Source organism: Myxine glutinosa, chromosome 3 (assembly GCF_964187855.1).
Source record: "Myxine glutinosa chromosome 3, kmMyxGlut1.1, whole genome shotgun sequence".
NCBI classification, from domain to species: domain Eukaryota; kingdom Metazoa; phylum Chordata; class Myxini; order Myxiniformes; family Myxinidae; genus Myxine; species Myxine glutinosa.
In genome coordinates this window covers 165,944,166-165,963,132 of record NC_136263.1, presented here as the reverse complement: position 1 = coordinate 165,963,132, position 18,967 = coordinate 165,944,166, and the positions used below count along the sequence as shown (strand labels likewise).

The window sequence follows — 18,967 nt, the reverse complement described above, 5'->3', positions numbered from 1 at the left end:
ACTAGTTAGGGCAGGAATTTGGAATTTGGCCATGGTCCTGGCGACAACTCGCCTACTCGTTGCACATGACACCATGGGATCTTTAACGTCCACCAACAAACACTGGCATATGGGACTCCCAGTTTAACGTCCATCCACGAGACGGCACACACATTGATGAATCACCAAAAAAAAATCACCTTGATGAATCACATCAAAAACAGAATTCAGTGTAATTGTTGAGTAACTGATGTCGCTTTAAGTTGATAAAGCCTCCGCTTCCAACTTGATCAAGTCAGAATGAACAATAAAAAGGCAAATAAAATTTATTTCACAAAGAAAACTTTTGATTTATTTTGGCCTCCCAGCATGTGGCCAATATGATCAGTAGATGTTCAGAATGCACCCGAGATCATCTGAAAACCCAAAGCTTCCAGAGTCCTTAAGCGGGCCCCAGACCACACGCTTGGTGGCTTCGTGCTCGCAGCATCGGAGAGAGTATGTACCCATTCCCTTGATTTATCAACCCCCCCCCCCCCCCCCCCCGACACCTTTAAGAAGGATTGCTGCCTTTACCCATTAATCCCTTAGCCTTTGGTTTCAAAACCTGAACCACATTTCATTGAGATTTGTGCACCTGGGACAGTTGCATTTCGTGTACAGTGATTTTATTTTTATTTAAAAAAAATAAATTTTGTGCTAATTCTCAATAACCACAGTTATAAATGCTATCAAAAAGTAAAATGTGTACTCCCAATTGTAGGATCGACTCGTGTTTTTATTTCTGTCCGTTACTGGCATCATTCAGAGGTCTTTTGTTCCCAGAAAGTGAATGTACACGTCTTTGCATTCTTCTGAAAAATTAAAAATCAATGCAGATCTGGAGCTCTGTTTTCACGCTTTCCACTTCCAGTTTGTTCCTCTCTGTCCTCCAAGAGGTGGTTATCATTAAATAAAACAAGAATGACTGCAATGTGGTCACAATTTGCGACAAAATCCGCTAACGGGCCTTTGGAAGGGGTGTGAGGGGATAGGGAGTGTTAGGGGGAGGTGGTGAGCGGGTGGGGAAGTGAGGGGTGTTGGGTGTGGGAAAGTCAAAGTGCAAAACCATTCTGGATGAATAGTCACACTTGATGCCAATTGGAGGCCCGTGGGTCAGATGGTGTGCCTGGCGAATCAGAAAACGCACACATAAGTTGTCACAGCTGTGTGCATAGCATGTATAGCATGGGTCAGTCAACCCTCTGTATGGAGAAAACAGTGCAGAGGGGAAGAGGAAAATTCTGCCATTATAGCGTACGTTATAAATAGATGGTAAAATAATATTGTGTTTTAACCGACAGGTTTTCTGAACCCTTCCCATCTCTTATCCTCCCATTTTCCCTCCCATCCCCCCCCCCCCCCCCCCCCCACATCCCTTTCCTCACCTCTCCTTCCTCCTCTTCCACCCCTCACACCTCTCCCTCCCCTTCCTCCCTCCCCCTTCTCCTCCTCCTCCCCTCCCCCATCTATCCACTCCACCCCGCTCCTCTCTCGCCCCCTTCCCCTGCTCGCCCCCTTCCCCTTCTGCGTTGCCCGGCAACACCGGGTACTTTTGCCAGTAACAGATAAATTACCCAATGAAGACCATCAATCAAAAGTTAAATTGTGGGTCAAAATGTTGGGTGGTTCAAGAGGAAAATAGAGGACATAAAGACATCCAGTTTTATATCAAAGGGGGAAAGAGGAAAGAGTAGCAGGAAAACAGGCTCTCCAGTATAAAATCAGACAAATGGCCAGCCTACTCACACCCCCGAGTTGTTTGTTATTTCACTCTCTATATGTTATCACCGCCCTCAAACCACACGCGCACACACACGTTGATCACAGGATGACACACTTGTGTTGTTCTTATTATTTTTAATGTATTGTTTTTGTTGTTGTCATAATCGTCGTTGCCGTTGTCATTTGTCAGCCTTTTCTTCTCTTCTTCTTCTTCTTCGTCTTATTAATGTTGTTATTTCAGTTCGCTTAAGTGTTAATCTGTTAAATCGTAAGTTTAACGTCCATCAGAGGGACGGCACACACATTGATGAATCACCCTGCTTGTGAAACACCAGGAATGACAGTTTTGAGTTGGGTTGGGGTTCAAACCCAGGTTGGATGGCTTGGAGAGTGTGTGTACCTCTCGGTCCTCCTGCCAGCCCACAGTTGTATAGATACCTGACTACAAAGCGAGCAAACCACAATGAAGAGCTTACATATCGTACAGTGAGTTGCAGTCCAAACAAATGATTCTGACCACAGACAACACTGAGCAGTGTACACTCATTCTACCATGCAGCAGGTGTCCCCTCACTAACGCACGCCCCGAAAATACCCGCCACTATATTATGCCATTCATGGCCATAAATGGCTCTGGCAGGCTTGCAGCGTTCTCCATTGCCACTCCAACGTGTGCTGGAGGCCGGGTCATCTTGCTGTGACAATCTCCTTCGCAAACACCACTGTATGGCGAGCCGAGCTCTTTGAGAGCAGTTCACGTGCATACCGCTTTCAGGTGAGTGTTCGTACGCCTGAAGATCGTGTAGATTTGTATCTAAATGATATTGTTGGCACAGAAAGATTTACATTGAAAGAAATGTCTATTTATTACAACGTACATGCATCAAACCCTGCTTTTACTCCTCGGGAAAGTCTGAACAAGTTCTGAACAAGACATATGCTTTTACTCCTCGGGAAAGTCTGAACAAGACATATTGGAAAATGTCTGAACAAGTTCTGAACAAGACATATTGGACAATGTCTGAACAAGGTCTGGACAAGACATATACTTTTACTCCTCGGGAAGGTCTGAACAAGACATATTGGAAAATGTCTGAATAAGTTCTGAACAAGACATATTGGAAAATGTCTGAATAAGTTCTGAACAAGACATATTGGAAAATGTCTGAACAAGTTCTGAACAAGACATATTGGAAAATGTCTGAACAAGTTCTGAACAAGACATATTGGACAATGTCTGAACAAGTTCTGAACAAGACATATGGTTTTACTCCTCGGGAAGGTCTGAACAAGACATATTGGAAAATGTCTGAATAAGTTCTGACCAAGACATATTGGAAAATGTCTGAACAAGTTCTGAACAAGACATATTGGACAATGTCTGAACAAGGTCTGGACAAGACATATACTTTTACTCCTCAGGAAGGTCTGAACAAGACATATTGGAAAATGTCTGAACAAGTTCTGAACAAGACATATTGGACAATGTCTGAACAAGGTCTGGACAAGACATATGCTTTTACTCCTCGGGAAAGTCTGAACAAGACATATTGGAAAATGTCTGAACAAGTTCTGAACAAGACATATTGGACAATGTCTGAACAAGGTCTGGACAAGACATATACTTTTACTCCTCGGGAAGGTCTGAACAAGACATATTGGAAAATGTCTGAACAAGTTCTGAACAAGACATATTGGACAATGTCTGAACAAGGTCTGGACAAGACATATTGGACAATGTCTGAACGAGGTCTGGACAAGACATATGCTTTTACTCCTCGGGAAAGTCTGAACATGACATATTGGAAAATGTCTGAATAAGTTCTGAACAAGGTATATTGGACAATGTCTGAACAAGTTCTGAACAAGACATATTGGACAATGTCTGAACGAGGTCTGGACAAGACATATGCTTTTACTCCTCGGGAAAGTCTGAACATGACATATTGGAAAATGTCTGAATAAGTTCTGAACATGACATATTGGAAAATGTCTGAACAAGTTCTGAACAAGACATATTGGACAATGTCTGAACGAGGTCTGGACAAGACATATGCTTTTACTCCTCGGGAAGGTCTGAACAAGACATATTGGAAAATGTCTGAACAAGTTCTGAACAAGACATATTGGACAATGTCTGAACAAGGTCTGGACAAGACATATTGGACAATGTCTGAACAAGGTCTGGACAAGACATATTGGACAATGTCTGAACGAGGTCTGGACAAGACATATGCTTTTACTCCTCGGGAAAGTCTGAACATGACATATTGGAAAATGTCTGAATAAGTTCTGAACAAGGCATATTGGACAATGTCTGAACAAGTTCTGAACAAGACATATTGGACAATGTCTGAACGAGGACTGGACAAGACATATGCTTTTACTCCTCGGGAAAGTCTGAACATGACATATTGGAAAATGTCTGAATAAGTTCTGAACATGACATATTGGAAAATGTCTGAACAAGTTCTGAACAAGACATATTGGACAATGTCTGAACGAGGTCTGGACAAGACATATGCTTTTACTCCTTGGGAAAGTCTGAACATGACATATTGGAAAATGTCTGAGCAAGTTCTGAACAAGGCATATTGGACAATGTCTGAACAAGGTCTGGACAAGACATATACGTTTACTCCTCGGGAAGGTCTGAACAAGACATATTGGAAAATGTCTGAATAAGTTCTGAACAAGACATATTGGAAAATATCTGAATAAGTTCTGAACAAGACATATGCTTTTACTCCTCGGGAAGGTCTAAACAAGACATATTGGAAAATGTCTGAACAAGTTCTGAACAAGACATATTGGAAAATGTCTGAATAAGTTCTGAACAAGGCATATTGGACAATGTCTGAACAAGGTCTGGACAAGACATATACTTTTACTCCTCGGGAAAGTCTGAACAAGACATATTGGAAAATGTCTGAATAAGTTCTGAACAAGGCATATTGGACAATGTCTGAACAAGGTCTGGACAAGACATATACTTTTACTCCTCGGGAAGGTCTGAACAAGACATATTGGAAAATGTCTGAATAAGTTCTGAACAAGACATATTGGAAAATGTCTGAACGAGGTCTGGACAAGACATATACTTTTACTCCTCGGGAAGGTCTGAACAAGACATATTGGAAAATGTCTGAATAAGTTCTGAACAAGACATATTGGAAAATGTCTGAACAAGTTCTGAACAAGACATATGCTTTTACTCCTCGGGAAGGTCTGAACAAGACATATTGTAAAATGTCTGAACAAGTTCTGAACAAGACATATTGGAAAATGTCTGAACAAGTTCTGAACAAAACATATGGTTTTACTCCTCGGGAAGGTCTGAACAAGACATATTGGAAAATGTCTGAACAAGTTCTGAACAAGACATATGCTTTTACTCCTCGGGAGGGTCTGAACAAGACATATTGGAAAATGTCTGAATAAGTTCTGAACAAGACATATGCTTTTACTCCTCGGGAGGTCTGAACAAGACATATTGGAAAATGTCTGAACAAGTTCTGAACAAGACATATTGGAAAATGTCTGAACAAGTTCTGAACAAGACATATGGTTTTACTCCTCGGGAAGGTCTGAACAAGACATATTGGAAAATGTCTGAACAAGTTCTGAACAAGACATATGCTTTTACTCCTCGGGAAGGTCTGAACAAGACATATTGGAAAATGTCTGAACAAGTTCTGAACAAGACATATTGGAAAATGTCTGAACAAGTTCTGAACAAGACATATGGTTTTACTCCTCGGGAAGGTCTGAACAAGACATATTGGAAAATGTCTGAACAAGTTCTGAACAAGACATATTGGAAAATGTCTGAACAAGTTCTGAACAAGACATATGGTTTTACTCCTCGGGAAGGTCTGAACAAGACATATTGGAAAATGTCTGAATAAGTTCTGAACAAGACATATGGTTTTACTCCTCGGGAAGGTCTGAACAAGACATATTGGAAAATGTCTGAACAAGTTCTGAACAAGACATATTGGAAAATGTCTGAACAAGTTCTGAACAAGACATATGGTTTTACTCCTCGGGAAGGTCTGAACAAGACATATTGGAAAATGTCTGAATAAGTTCTGAACAAGACATATTGGAAAATGTCTGAATAAGTTCTGAACAAGACATATGGTTTTACTCCTCGGGAAGGTCTGAACAAGACATATTGGAAAATGTCTGAATAAGTTCTGAACAAGACATATTGGAAAATGTCTGAACAAGTTCTGACCAAGACATATTGGAAAATGTCTGAACAAGTTCTGAACAAGACATATGCTTTTACTCCTCGGGAGGTCTGACCAAGACATATTGGAAAATGTCTGAATAAGTTCTGAACAAGACATATTGGAAAATGTCTGAACAAGTTCTGAACAAGACATATGCTTTTACTCCTCGGGAGGTCTGACCAAGACATATTGGAAAATGTCTGAACAAGTTCTGAACAAGACATATTGGAAAATGTCTGAATAAGTTCTGAACAAGACATATTGGAAAATGTCTGAACAAGTTCTGACCAAGACATATTGGAAAATGTCTGAACAAGTTCTGAACAAGACATATGCTTTTACTCCTCGGGAGGTCTGAACAAGACATATTGGAAAATGTCTGAACAAGTTCTGACCAAGACATATTGGAAAATGTCTGAACAAGTTCTGAACAAGACATATGCTTTTACTCCTCGGGAGGTCTGAACAAGACATATTGGAAAATGTCTGAACAAGTTCTGACCAAGACATATTGGAAAATGTCTGAACAAGTTCTGACCAAGACATATTGGAAAATGTCTGAACAAGTTCTGAACAAGACATATGCTTTTACTCCTCGGGAGGTCTGACCAAGACATATTGTAAAATGTCTGAACAAGTTCTGAACAAGACATATTGGAAAATGTCTGAACAAGTTCTGAACAAGACATATGGTTTTACTCCTCGGGAGGTCTGAACAAGACATATTGGAAAATGTCTGAATAAGTTCTGAACAAGACATATTGGAAAATGTCTGAATAAGTTCTGAACAAGACATATTGGAAAATGTCTGAACAAGTTCTGAACAAGACATATTGGAAAATGTCTGAACAAGTTCTGAACAAGACATATGGTTTTACTCCTCGGGAAGGTCTGAACAAGACATATTGGAAAATGTCTGAACAAGTTCTGAACAAGACATATTGGAAAATGTCTGAACAAGTTCTGAACAAGACATATGGTTTTACTCCTCGGGAAGGTCTGAACAAGACATATTGGAAAATGTCTGAATAAGTTCTGAACAAGACATATGGTTTTACTCCTCGGGAAGGTCTGAACAAGACATATTGGAAAATGTCTGAACAAGTTCTGAACAAGACATATTGGAAAATGTCTGAACAAGTTCTGAACAAGACATATGGTTTTACTCCTCGGGAAGGTCTGAACAAGACATATTGGAAAATGTCTGAATAAGTTCTGAACAAGACATATTGGAAAATGTCTGAATAAGTTCTGAACAAGACATATGGTTTTACTCCTCGGGAAGGTCTGAACAAGACATATTGGAAAATGTCTGAATAAGTTCTGAACAAGACATATTGGAAAATGTCTGAACAAGTTCTGACCAAGACATATTGGAAAATGTCTGAACAAGTTCTGAACAAGACATATGCTTTTACTCCTCGGGAGGTCTGACCAAGACATATTGGAAAATGTCTGAATAAGTTCTGAACAAGACATATTGGAAAATGTCTGAACAAGTTCTGAACAAGACATATGCTTTTACTCCTCGGGAGGTCTGACCAAGACATATTGGAAAATGTCTGAACAAGTTCTGAACAAGACATATTGGAAAATGTCTGAATAAGTTCTGAACAAGACATATTGGAAAATGTCTGAACAAGTTCTGACCAAGACATATTGGAAAATGTCTGAACAAGTTCTGAACAAGACATATGCTTTTACTCCTCGGGAGGTCTGAACAAGACATATTGGAAAATGTCTGAACAAGTTCTGACCAAGACATATTGGAAAATGTCTGAACAAGTTCTGAACAAGACATATGCTTTTACTCCTCGGGAGGTCTGAACAAGACATATTGGAAAATGTCTGAACAAGTTCTGACCAAGACATATTGGAAAATGTCTGAACAAGTTCTGACCAAGACATATTGGAAAATGTCTGAACAAGTTCTGAACAAGACATATGCTTTTACTCCTCGGGAGGTCTGACCAAGACATATTGTAAAATGTCTGAACAAGTTCTGAACAAGACATATTGGAAAATGTCTGAACAAGTTCTGAACAAGACATATGGTTTTACTCCTCGGGAGGTCTGAACAAGACATATTGGAAAATGTCTGAATAAGTTCTGAACAAGACATATTGGAAAATGTCTGAATAAGTTCTGAACAAGACATATTGGAAAATGTCTGAACAAGTTCTGAACAAGACATATTGGAAAATGTCTGAACAAGTTCTGAACAAGACATATGCTTTTACTCCTCGGGAAGGTCTGAACAAGACATATTGGAAAATGTCTGAACAAGTTCTGAACAAGACATATTGGAAAATGTCTGAACAAGTTCTGAACAAGACATATGGTTTTACTCCTCGGGAAGGTCTGAACAAGACATATTGGAAAATGTCTGAACAAGTTCTGAACAAGACATATGGTTTTACTCCTCGGGAGGTCTGACCAAGACATATTGGAAAATGTCTGAACAAGTTCTGAACAAGACATATTGGAAAATGTCTGAACAAGTTCTGAACAAGACATATGCTTTTACTCCTCGGGAGGTCTGACCAAGACATATTGGAAAATGTCTGAACAAGTTCTGACCAAGACATATTGGAAAATGTCTGAACAAGTTCTGAACAAGACATGTCTGTTTGTTTTACAAAACAACGGGTTCTACAAAACCACGTTTACCACGGGTTTTACAAAACAAACAAGACATGTTTTACTCCTCGGGAGGTCTGAACAAGACACCGTAATTTCACCGCTCTTGGTCGTCTAAGTGTTGTTCTCCAGGAAGACGTCATTAAATCTTGGAGAAATCACCAAACATGCCCCTAAATTCGAGGGAACCTCCCCAGTCATCCCAGGCAGCTCAGGTTGTGGTGTAAATGTACATTGTGCTGCACAGTCTGGTGTAAATGGGCCTTGAGACAATCTTATGAAGTTCCATGGAAAATAATTGTTTTACACACCTGCATTCAATTTTATATCTATTTTTGCTAAATACATTTGTGCTCATTCATTGAGAGTGATGTAATACCCGCTGTCCGTAGTCTCGCTGAGCAATTACCGAGTAATAGACGAGACAGATTTCTCTGAAATGTGATGTTCGGTGCATTTTTGGGTAAAAGTTGGGAACCTCACTTTTTAACATAATTAGGGTATGCTGAATTCGACTAACCCGGTTCCCAAGCCGAATGTTGAGTTTTTGACCTTCTAATTAGCATAAACAAAATGGCCGCCAAATTGCCATTTTTGGACAATTTCTTTGAACAAGCATTTATATATCATGTATGTACAATGTACATGCAGCTCTTTTACTTTAATTTTACAACTTTTACCCCAAAATGCACCTAGAGTACATGGCTTTTTTTCATAAATCCGTCTGGTCTATAATTTGTTATATGACTTTGGTATTTTTGGTGTACATTTTGTCCTCTACTTTGCGTATATACCTGTCTGAGTAGTTCAGTAGCATCATGCTTGCTTCTGAAGAGCCGTGTGTGTTTGGGTTCATTTTTAGTGGTATCTGATCTTGCGTATAAAATATACGTAAGGTCGTATCAGAGGCAGTGGCAGCAATGTTGCTGTATTATTAAGAACACCCTTCTTCGGAGGGGAGGCGAAGCAAAGTGGAGGTTAGACTTCCCATGGTGTCTTTTACTCGTTGGTGTTTGGTTCAAAACTGTGAAAAATCCTTCCCTTTATAATAACTTACCAAGTACATAACCATCTAGTACCATGACTACATTGACATTAGAGCTCAGACGTTGCGTGCTTGCTTACCTTGCGTTGTCTATTCCTGATTTGATTCTCAATGAAAAGGAATTCCGACCACAAAATGTCATCGTGCTTCACAGGCAAAGCAGAGCACCATGGACTAATCAATCCTTTTGGAATGGATATTAAGTCGGTTGGCCCATCTACCAGTGTTTCGAGGTCTGGTGTCATTTCCTTCCAGTTGGTTGGATGCCACGGATCACCAAGTCATCTGTATATTTGGCTCATATTTCCAGTAGATATAAAATTGTCTACTTGCCAAGATGACATGTATCCAGAATTTCCTAAAGAAATCTAGGACCAAAGGGAATCTCCCACTGCAACCCCACCTCATGGTTGATGTGCTCGTGTGGCAGACGGCCATTATTGCTCACTTTTTGTACATCTTCGGCTGTTATGGGACATCATCTGTGCCTTGCTGCTCCATCAAGACAGGAGGATTACTGCTGTGTCTGGTATTAGGGGTGGTTTGGAGGGGGAGCGCATGCGCAGTGAAGAGCTTGACATGATGTGAATAAACCCGCTTGTTAGTCCCCTACCGGTGTACACCGGAGGGGACTATAGGTTTGCACGCCGTCCCTCCGTCCGTCAGTCAGTCAGTCCGTCAGTCCGTCAGTCCGTCAGTCCGTCAGTCCATCATGCAAAGAACAGTTTTCCAGACTTATTTTCTAAACGCTTAATGCTAATGATTTCAAACTTGGCACATCGTTTCCTCGTGATAAGTTACAGATCAAGTTCGAACTTCACGACGTTTCGATCATTTTTGACAAAGTTATGGCACTTTGAACTTTGGGAATTCTGATAATTCTGATGATCCTTAACTCAGTGCCATTTTAAGTTTTAATTTCCTTTAAAAAAGATTTTCTCTGCAATAATTGGACCGATTGAGATCAAATTTTCACCATAGGAGGGACTCGGTCTGTAGAATATTTTAATGGTAATTATGACGTCACAGGTTACGTGGTTCGGGCGCCATATTGTTTTTCGTGAAAACACGAAAACCCATTTTCTCTGCAACGGCTGAACAGATCGAGGCCAAACTTTGCAGGCAAAATCGCATACCCATGACGAACAAAAAAGTCAGCGAGCATGACGTCATGCGTCACATGGTTTCAGAGTTATGACGTTTTTATGCATGAACCTTTAAAACCGAGCCCCTCCCTCATTTTTGATCCAATCGAGGGGAACCTTCACAGATCTGTTCCGCATGTCAGTCTACTAAAATGTCCTTTTGGAATTTGCGATAACTCACGTGGTTTGGCAGATATCGTTAATTAAACGAAAATATTTTTAAAAATGGATATCTCTTGAATCGCTTTATTGATCGACGTGAAACTTCATATTATAGTATAAGTCATGAAGAGTAACAATTGTGCAAAATTTCAAGATGATTGGATGTACGGTCTGGAAGCTAGAAGTTGTTATTGCGTGAAGAAGAAGAGGCGTCAAGTGTGCGGATTTAATTATTTATCACATGTACAGACTGAAAGCATCGTTGGACACGACCTGTCGCGGTCATTTTAACCTCAAATAAAATTCTAATTTAAGATTTGTCAATAGCTGAGGTATATTAACAAATGAATAAAACAGATTTGGTCAAATTCTGTCTTTTTTAACCCGATCGCATTTGACAGAGTTGTGACAAGCTGAGGAAGAAGAAACCTCGCATTGGCTTCTCCAATGTGCCATTAAAAAAATGGATATCTCTTGAATCGCTAGTACCTCAGACCGTGAGTTGGTAATTATATAATTCACACAGTGCAATACGTGCAGGCAGCTCCACGGAGCGACCTTGCGGGCTTATCAATGAGGTGAGGCGTGACACACGTGTCTCAGCATACCTCAGATCAAGTTTGAAAACCATCATCAACCGTGCATAAATTTGCATATTCGATCATTTTTGACAAAGTTATGGCACTTTGAACTTTGGTAGGGGACATGTATTGCAGCGCAATACTCAGAATGCTTGTTTCTCGTACTTTGTGCTGATTGCTGAGTCCAAGGATATAACAATTGGCGACGAGGAAAAACGCATCTACCAACATGCTGGCAGTAGGTTCAATGGAGGATTTTGATGGAGATGAGTTTGAGGTATACCATGAACGTTTGGATGCCTATTTTCTTTCAAACAATATCGGACAAGCTGAGGTGGGCGCCATTGCTGCCGTGCTCCAAGCGACCGGCAAGAACAAAGTGGCGACGATTGAAAGACTTTTGTCTCCCGGAAATATCATCTGCTAAAACGTACAAGCAGTTTTGTGGAATTCTTCGAAATCATTTCAAGCCACGAGTAATAAAAGTGATGGAAACTTATCATTTTCACCGGACTACCCACAGTGAAAACCAGAAAGTCACGGACTATGCAAACAGGTTCAAACATTTAGCCGTTACTTGCAATTCTGGGACACACCTCCCATGCACATTATGGGATCAGTTTGTTGAGGGTGTATGCAGTCAGTCCACCAGGAAAACGTTGCTTTCTGAGGACTCAACATTCGAACAAGCTTTGGCTGATTCTGTTGCTGATGAACCAGCTGAAAAGGTAGTAAAATAATGTAACTGTGGAGAGCCGGAATTGGCAGGCTCTGTGGATTTTACAACGAGCATGAATTTTAAAAAAACCATGTCCGTGTTGTCCATTGCAAAGAATGGTTGGAAAAAGCGACTCCTTTTTGGAACACGTCATGACCGAAAATGGCAGCCAATTTACCAGTGCCGAGATCCAGGAGTTTTTCACAGCAAATGTCATTAAACATACCCGGACTACCCCTAAGGGCACCCTTCTACAAATGGTTTGGCAGAACATTATGTTGGTTATTTTAAGAAACAAAATGACCAAAATCGGAGATACGGAAGAGCTTTTACAAACCAAGCGTGACAAATTCTTATTGGCATACAGAGCCATACCTACGTCATTTTGGAAATAACTTTCAGAACTGTTAATGAACAGAAAACTGAGAATATGACTCAGTGTGCTCAGAGCTACCCAAACAAAACAGCAAGTGAAAGTGTTCCAAGAGAACCTTGACCATGCTCCAAGGTTCCATCAAGGTCAAATCATGTTTTCCTGGAATTTTGGATAGGTCCATGCTGGATCTTTCGGGTCACTTGTCCGAGGAATTATGACGTGCAAGTAAATGGTTTTGCGTGGAAGAGACATTAAGAGCAACTATGTCCATGGGTTGTGGCGATTCGTTCATATTGTCGTGTCGACCCTGTAGTTCTTCATATTGTCGCTGAAGACCTGAGGGCGATGAATGGCCAAAACGAGCTTTAAGTCCGAGGCATATCAGCCGAATCGATGGCAATTCCTCTGTATGGCGCGTGAGGGAAACGGAGGTCATGTGGTCTTAGTTGAAAGGACAGACGCAATGGGGGTTTATCCGAAACCACAAACAAGTAAACGTACAAGACAGGCACGACAAAGAAAAGCAATAAATAATGCGTTTAATGAAATTAATGCAGACAATAAAAATTAATGCCTGGTAAACTAAAATTCCTAAATGAGGGACCGTCCATACGGACTCATTTACAGACAGAGGGAGAAATAAAAAAATATGTCACCCAAAGGGTGAACCGTATCTTGCCAAAATGTGAAAATTCCGTTTTTTCGTCATGACGTCATCAAATGACGTCATAGCGTCAAACTGTTTACAGATCTGGGAAGCACTCATCAAGGGCATTCATATGAGGTATTACTCGATATGGTACCTACGATTTCAAAATTTGACCTTGGGGTCAATAATTTTCATTGACCGCAAAGTGACCTTGACCTTTGACCTTGACCTTAATAATTTCGTATGGTGAATAGTATGTCTTCATGACCAACGCACATGAAATATTGAAAGATTTTGATGAGAACTGAGGAAATAATGTTTTCATGAAAATTCCGTTTTTTCGTCATGACGTCATCAAATGACGTCATAGCGTCAAACTGTTTACAGATCTGGGAAGCACTCATCAAGGGCATTCATATGAGGTATTACTCGATATGGTACCTACGATTTCAAAATTTGACCTTGGGGTCAATAATTTTCGACCTCCAGCGCTAACCATGAAGGTCAAGGCCGATCGCCACCAAAAACTAATCAGCTGAGCGCCGGACCATATACTAGATTCCCATGAAGTTTGGAGACGATCCGATCAAAGTTACTCAAAAAATTAGTGTTTCGTCGACCTCCATGATTGACCACAAAGTGACCTTGACCTTTGACCTTGACCTTCAAAATTTTGTGTGCTGAAGGGTATCTCTATAGGACTCTGATATGCGAAGTTACAGGAGTTTCCAATAATAACTGTGGTCTACAGAGTGATCTAAACGTGAAAAAAAATGATTAACCACAAACAAAAAAACAAACAAAAAAACAGATGTCACCCACAGGGTGAACCGTATCTTGCCAAGTGACCTTGACCTTTGACCTTGACCTTAATAATTTCGTATGGTGAATAGTATGTCTTCATGACCAACGCACATGAAATATTGAAAGATTTTGATGAGAACTGAGGAAATAATTTTTTCATGAAAATTCCGTTTTTTCGTCATGACGTCATCAAATGACGTCATAGCGTCAAACTGTTTACAGATCTGGGAAGCACTCATCAAGGGCATTCATATGAGGTATTACTCGATATGGTACCTACGATTTCAAAATTTGACCTTGGGGTCAATAATTTTCGACCTCCAGCGCTAACCATGAAGGTCAAGGCCGATCGCCACCAAAAACTAATCAGCTGAGCGCCGGACCATATACTAGATTCCCATGAAGTTTGGAGACGATCCGATCAAAGTTACTCAAAAAATTAGTGTTTCGTCGACCTCCATGATTGACCACAAAGTGACCTTGACCTTTGACCTTGACCTTCAAAATTTTGTGTGCTGAAGGGTATCTCTATAGGACTCTGATATGCGAAGTTACAGGAGTTTCCAATAATAACTGTGGTCTACAGAGTGATCTAAACGTGAAAAAAAATGATTAACCACAAACAAAAAAAACAAAATGAATGACCTTCAAAATGACCTTGAAGGTCAAGGCCGATCGACACCAAAAACTAATCAGCTGAGCGCCATACCACACCCTATATACCCACCAAGTTTGGAGATCATAAGATCAAAGTTACTCAAAAAATAAGGGTTTCGTTGACCTCCATGATTGACCACAAAGTGACCTTGACCTTTGACCTTGACCTTCAAAATTTTGTGTGCTGAAGGGTATCTCTATAGGACTCTGATATGCGAAGTTACAGGAGTTTCCAATAAAAATAACTGTGGTCTACAGAGTGATCTAAACGTGAAAAAAAATCATTAACCACAAACAAACAAACATACAAGCTGACTAATACATCTTGCAAAAACTTCGTTTTGGCAAGATAATAAAAGAGAATAGTGTGGTGAGATGGCCGATACTCAGCCTGCTCCAATGAAGACAAGCGCGGATGGTCCCCGAATCTCCGTGAGGGAGCGCACAATATGGCGCGAATCGCCACATGGCATCCTGAGCCGTGAAGCAGTGGCATACGGTCCTCCTCCTCCAGTGGTTCCACGCTCCACAAAGCCCCGCAAAGCTCCCCTCACAATATCGACTCTATCCTGAACCGCTCTTGCCCAGCCTTTTCTTTCACAAGCGCACCCGAGCACACACGAGCCAGGAAAATGCAACCACCAGAGGGAGAGCAATATGCGACCGTCAGCCACGCAGCCAGCACCAGAGAGAGAGAGAAAATGGCGGGACGTTCGCTTTTTATTCCTCCGTTCTTGAAGGTCCCCTCTGACGTCATGCTCGCTCCAATCACCATGCGCGATTCAATCACCCCATCGCTCCTCAACCAATCCTCATTCGGGGCGTGACCTCACTGCCATTCTTGATGCCCATCGATAATGTTCGGCTGGGCGGGGTCGTAATGTCTGGGAGACTGTTGGCGATTATGGTGGTTGTTGTAATTGTGGCCCTTTTTAGATTAAATAAAACATAAGGGAAAATCACAGGGCAATTCCACACTGGGGATTATTCTTAAGCCCAACCTAATTAGCCTAGCTCCACCCCTCGCATGGAGACAAATATACAATCTTGCACGGACATTCGACCGAACAGGTTCCCTACTTAGTTACATGAAGGTTCTTCTTCTTCTTCTTCGCGACATTCAAGGCATGCTCATCGATACAATTCTACCCAGACTAAGGTATTTCATTACCTACCCCCAAACACGTAACAATATTTACAACTTGATGGTGTGAAGGGACCATTTGATCAGTTACCTGCATTGCTTCAAAGATCCCTGTCTCCATCTACGTAGTTCTGCTGGAAGTGGGAGACAAGCATTACCTATTCAACTTACACCACCTGCTGAACTAACTGTTCCTTTCGATCAGCATTTTGATGACCCAATGCCTTTTCCTCCATTTGATCAATCTGGGACCCCAGAGCTGTTTGTTAATGAACTCGTCTTCTCCGTCACCTGGACAAACACCTCATCTGGTTGACTGGTCCAGGAGATTTCTGGTGTGAGAAAGGAAGAAAATTTGAAGACTAATTGAACAATGCTGAATCTGCATATATGCCAACAAAATGTTAAATTGTCTTTCTGGACTCCGATAATGCATAGCACCACACAACTGTTACTTTTAGGCTGGCTTGCGAAATCATGAACTTCCCAGTCAGGAACTCTAGTATGCATGTTGTGATTTATTACAAGGAAGGTCTTTTAAGGACTGTGTTATCTCAACTAGATAAAAGGAATAAATAGCACTGCAAAGCAGGTGTAACCCCTCAGCCCATGCATGGTGGAAACCAATTTCAAAATGGCTGCCGTGGCGGCCATATTGAAAATCGCAGCGCACCCATTTTCGAAAGGAACCTTCCTCTACTCAACCCCAACACACACTGCAATAATGGATTTAATCGGACAAGCCGTTCTGCTTGAAATTGAAGGAAACCAATTTCAAGATGGCTGCCGTGGCGGCCATATTGAAAATCGCAGCGCACCCATGAACCGAACCTTCCTCTTCTCAACCCCAACACACACTGCAAAAATGGATTTAATCGGACAAGCCGTTCTGCTCGAAATTGACGGAAACCAATTTCAAGATGGCTGCCGTGGCGGCCATATTGAAAATCGCAGCGCGCCCATTTTAGAAAGGCACCTTCCTCTACTCAACCCCAACAAACACTGAAAAAATGAATTTAATCGGACAAGCCATTCTGCTCGAAATTGACGGAAACCAATTTCAATATGGCTGCCGTGGCGGCCATATTGAAAATCGCAGCGCGCCCATTTTCGAAAGGAACCTTCCTCGACTCAACCCCAACACACACTGCAAAAATGGATTTAATCGGACAAGCCGTTCTGCTCTAAATTGACGGAAACCAAAAGTTGACGGACGCCCGGACGACGCCCGTGACGACAATACCCCTTAGCCCAATTTGGGGCTGTGTGTATGTATATACTGTGTGTATGTATGTATGTATACATACATACATACATACATACATACATACATACATACATACATACATACATACATACATACATACATACACACAGTATGTATAATATACACATACAGAGGCCTACATTCACACACACTAGAACAGAGCTCAACATGAGCACTTCACACTAAATACCAAGTTTTATGGTCATGCTAAACATCAGAAAGCTTTTCAGAGCAATATACATCTACCCTGGCCTGAAGGCCAAAATGGATGATCTTAGAAGAAGCTGATGTTTCTGCCCAGAGACATCAACTGAAAGACAAAATAAGCTTAAAATGCAAATTTGTCCAAAATTTTGTGTACTATAGAATGACACCAGTTAACAAGAATGCCAATAAGTATTGTCAAGCATAACCCCTGGTATCATTATTGATGTTAAATTGGACTGACCTTTCAATGGCAGTAAGAAAACCTTTTTTTTTTTAACTTTCCAGAAACAAACGACCATAAGAGACCTGTCAAGAAGAGAGACCGTTATTCAGAACAATGTCTTCCACATGCACAAAGCGCCAACGTACATTGTAAGTACCACGACTACCTTGTCCACCTATTATTTATTTACCCTGAAATTAACAGTTCATTTGTATGCTTCTGGTAAAACAAACGTTAATTAGAATGGGTGTTTTGTTGAAGATTTTCTATGCTTTAAAAGGTGGGGAAGAGGGGGGGGGGGGGAGGATGGGGAAGAGGGAATTTCCAGTGCAGAAAGTAATCAGAAAGTGTTCACACCCCTTGACTTATTTCACATTTTGTTGTGTTCTAGCCTGAATAAAAAATGGAAAAAATTTTTATTTTTGTAACTGATGAACACATAATACCCCATAATGTCAAAGTGGAATTTTTATTTTAGAAAGTTTTATGAAATAATTAAAAATGAAAAGCTGAAATCTACCATGAAGTCCAAGGAACTGGCTGTAGAACTCCGAGATAGAATTGTGAGGAGGCATAGGTCTGGGGAAGGGTATAAAACAATTTCTAGAGTGTTGAAAGTTCCCAAGAGAACAGTGAGCTCCATCATTAGGAAATGGAAAGAATGAGGAAATACATGACTCTTCATATAGCTGGAGATCCAACCAGACTGAGCAACTGGGCAAGAAGAACCTTGATCAGGGAGGTAACCAAGATCCCAATGACCACTCTGACAGAACTACAGAGTTCCTTGGTGGGAGAACCTTCCGGAGGACAACAGTCTCTGCAGTACTTCACAAATCGAGGCTCCATGCGAGAGTGGCCAGACGGAAGCCACTCCTGAGAAAAAGGCAAATGACAGCATGCCTGGAGTTTGCAAGAAGGCATGGGAAAGACTCTGAGAGCATAGGTCAAAATATTTTGTGTTCTGATGAGACAAAAGTTGTTTTTGGCCAGAATGCAAAGCCATATGTCTGGCCAATACCGGGCATTAGTATCCGTAACTTAAGGTTCATCTGTGAAAAAATTTAAAAGAAGCTAATTTCAACTGATTTGGGTAGGTATGGGTATGGACAACTACCAAAAAAAAGTAAGGAGGGATAGGGGTTGGGGAAACCTTTTTATTAGAGGTCAAAGGTCATTGACCTCTGCCTAAATCATATAAAATTGTATTTCAGCAACAAAATATGGTATATAGATGATCTTGGTGTCAAAATGCACAGGATTACGAAAGAAGATGACATAGAATAATGACTGACCCATGGAACCAATTACTGACCTCCGAAAATGAGGTCAAAGGTCAAAAATAGACATCTTATCACCAAAATATCA

General features: G+C 40.9%; 1 protein-coding gene across 1 annotated transcript in view; it reads left to right on the top strand.

The window, feature by feature from the left end:
- Window positions 1-2,375: 2,375 nt before the first annotated feature.
- The window catches only part of LOC137423074 (myomesin-1), a 126,461-nt gene continuing 109,869 nt past the window's right edge, over window positions 2,376-18,967 (top strand). Inside the window, exons 1-2 of the mRNA XM_068109864.2 lie at window positions 2,376-2,518; window positions 17,662-17,748. Coding sequence (XP_067965965.2) covers window positions 17,714-17,748 — 35 coding nt within the window. The 5' untranslated portion in view covers window positions 2,376-2,518; window positions 17,662-17,713. The remainder of the gene's footprint in view (window positions 2,519-17,661; window positions 17,749-18,967) is intronic.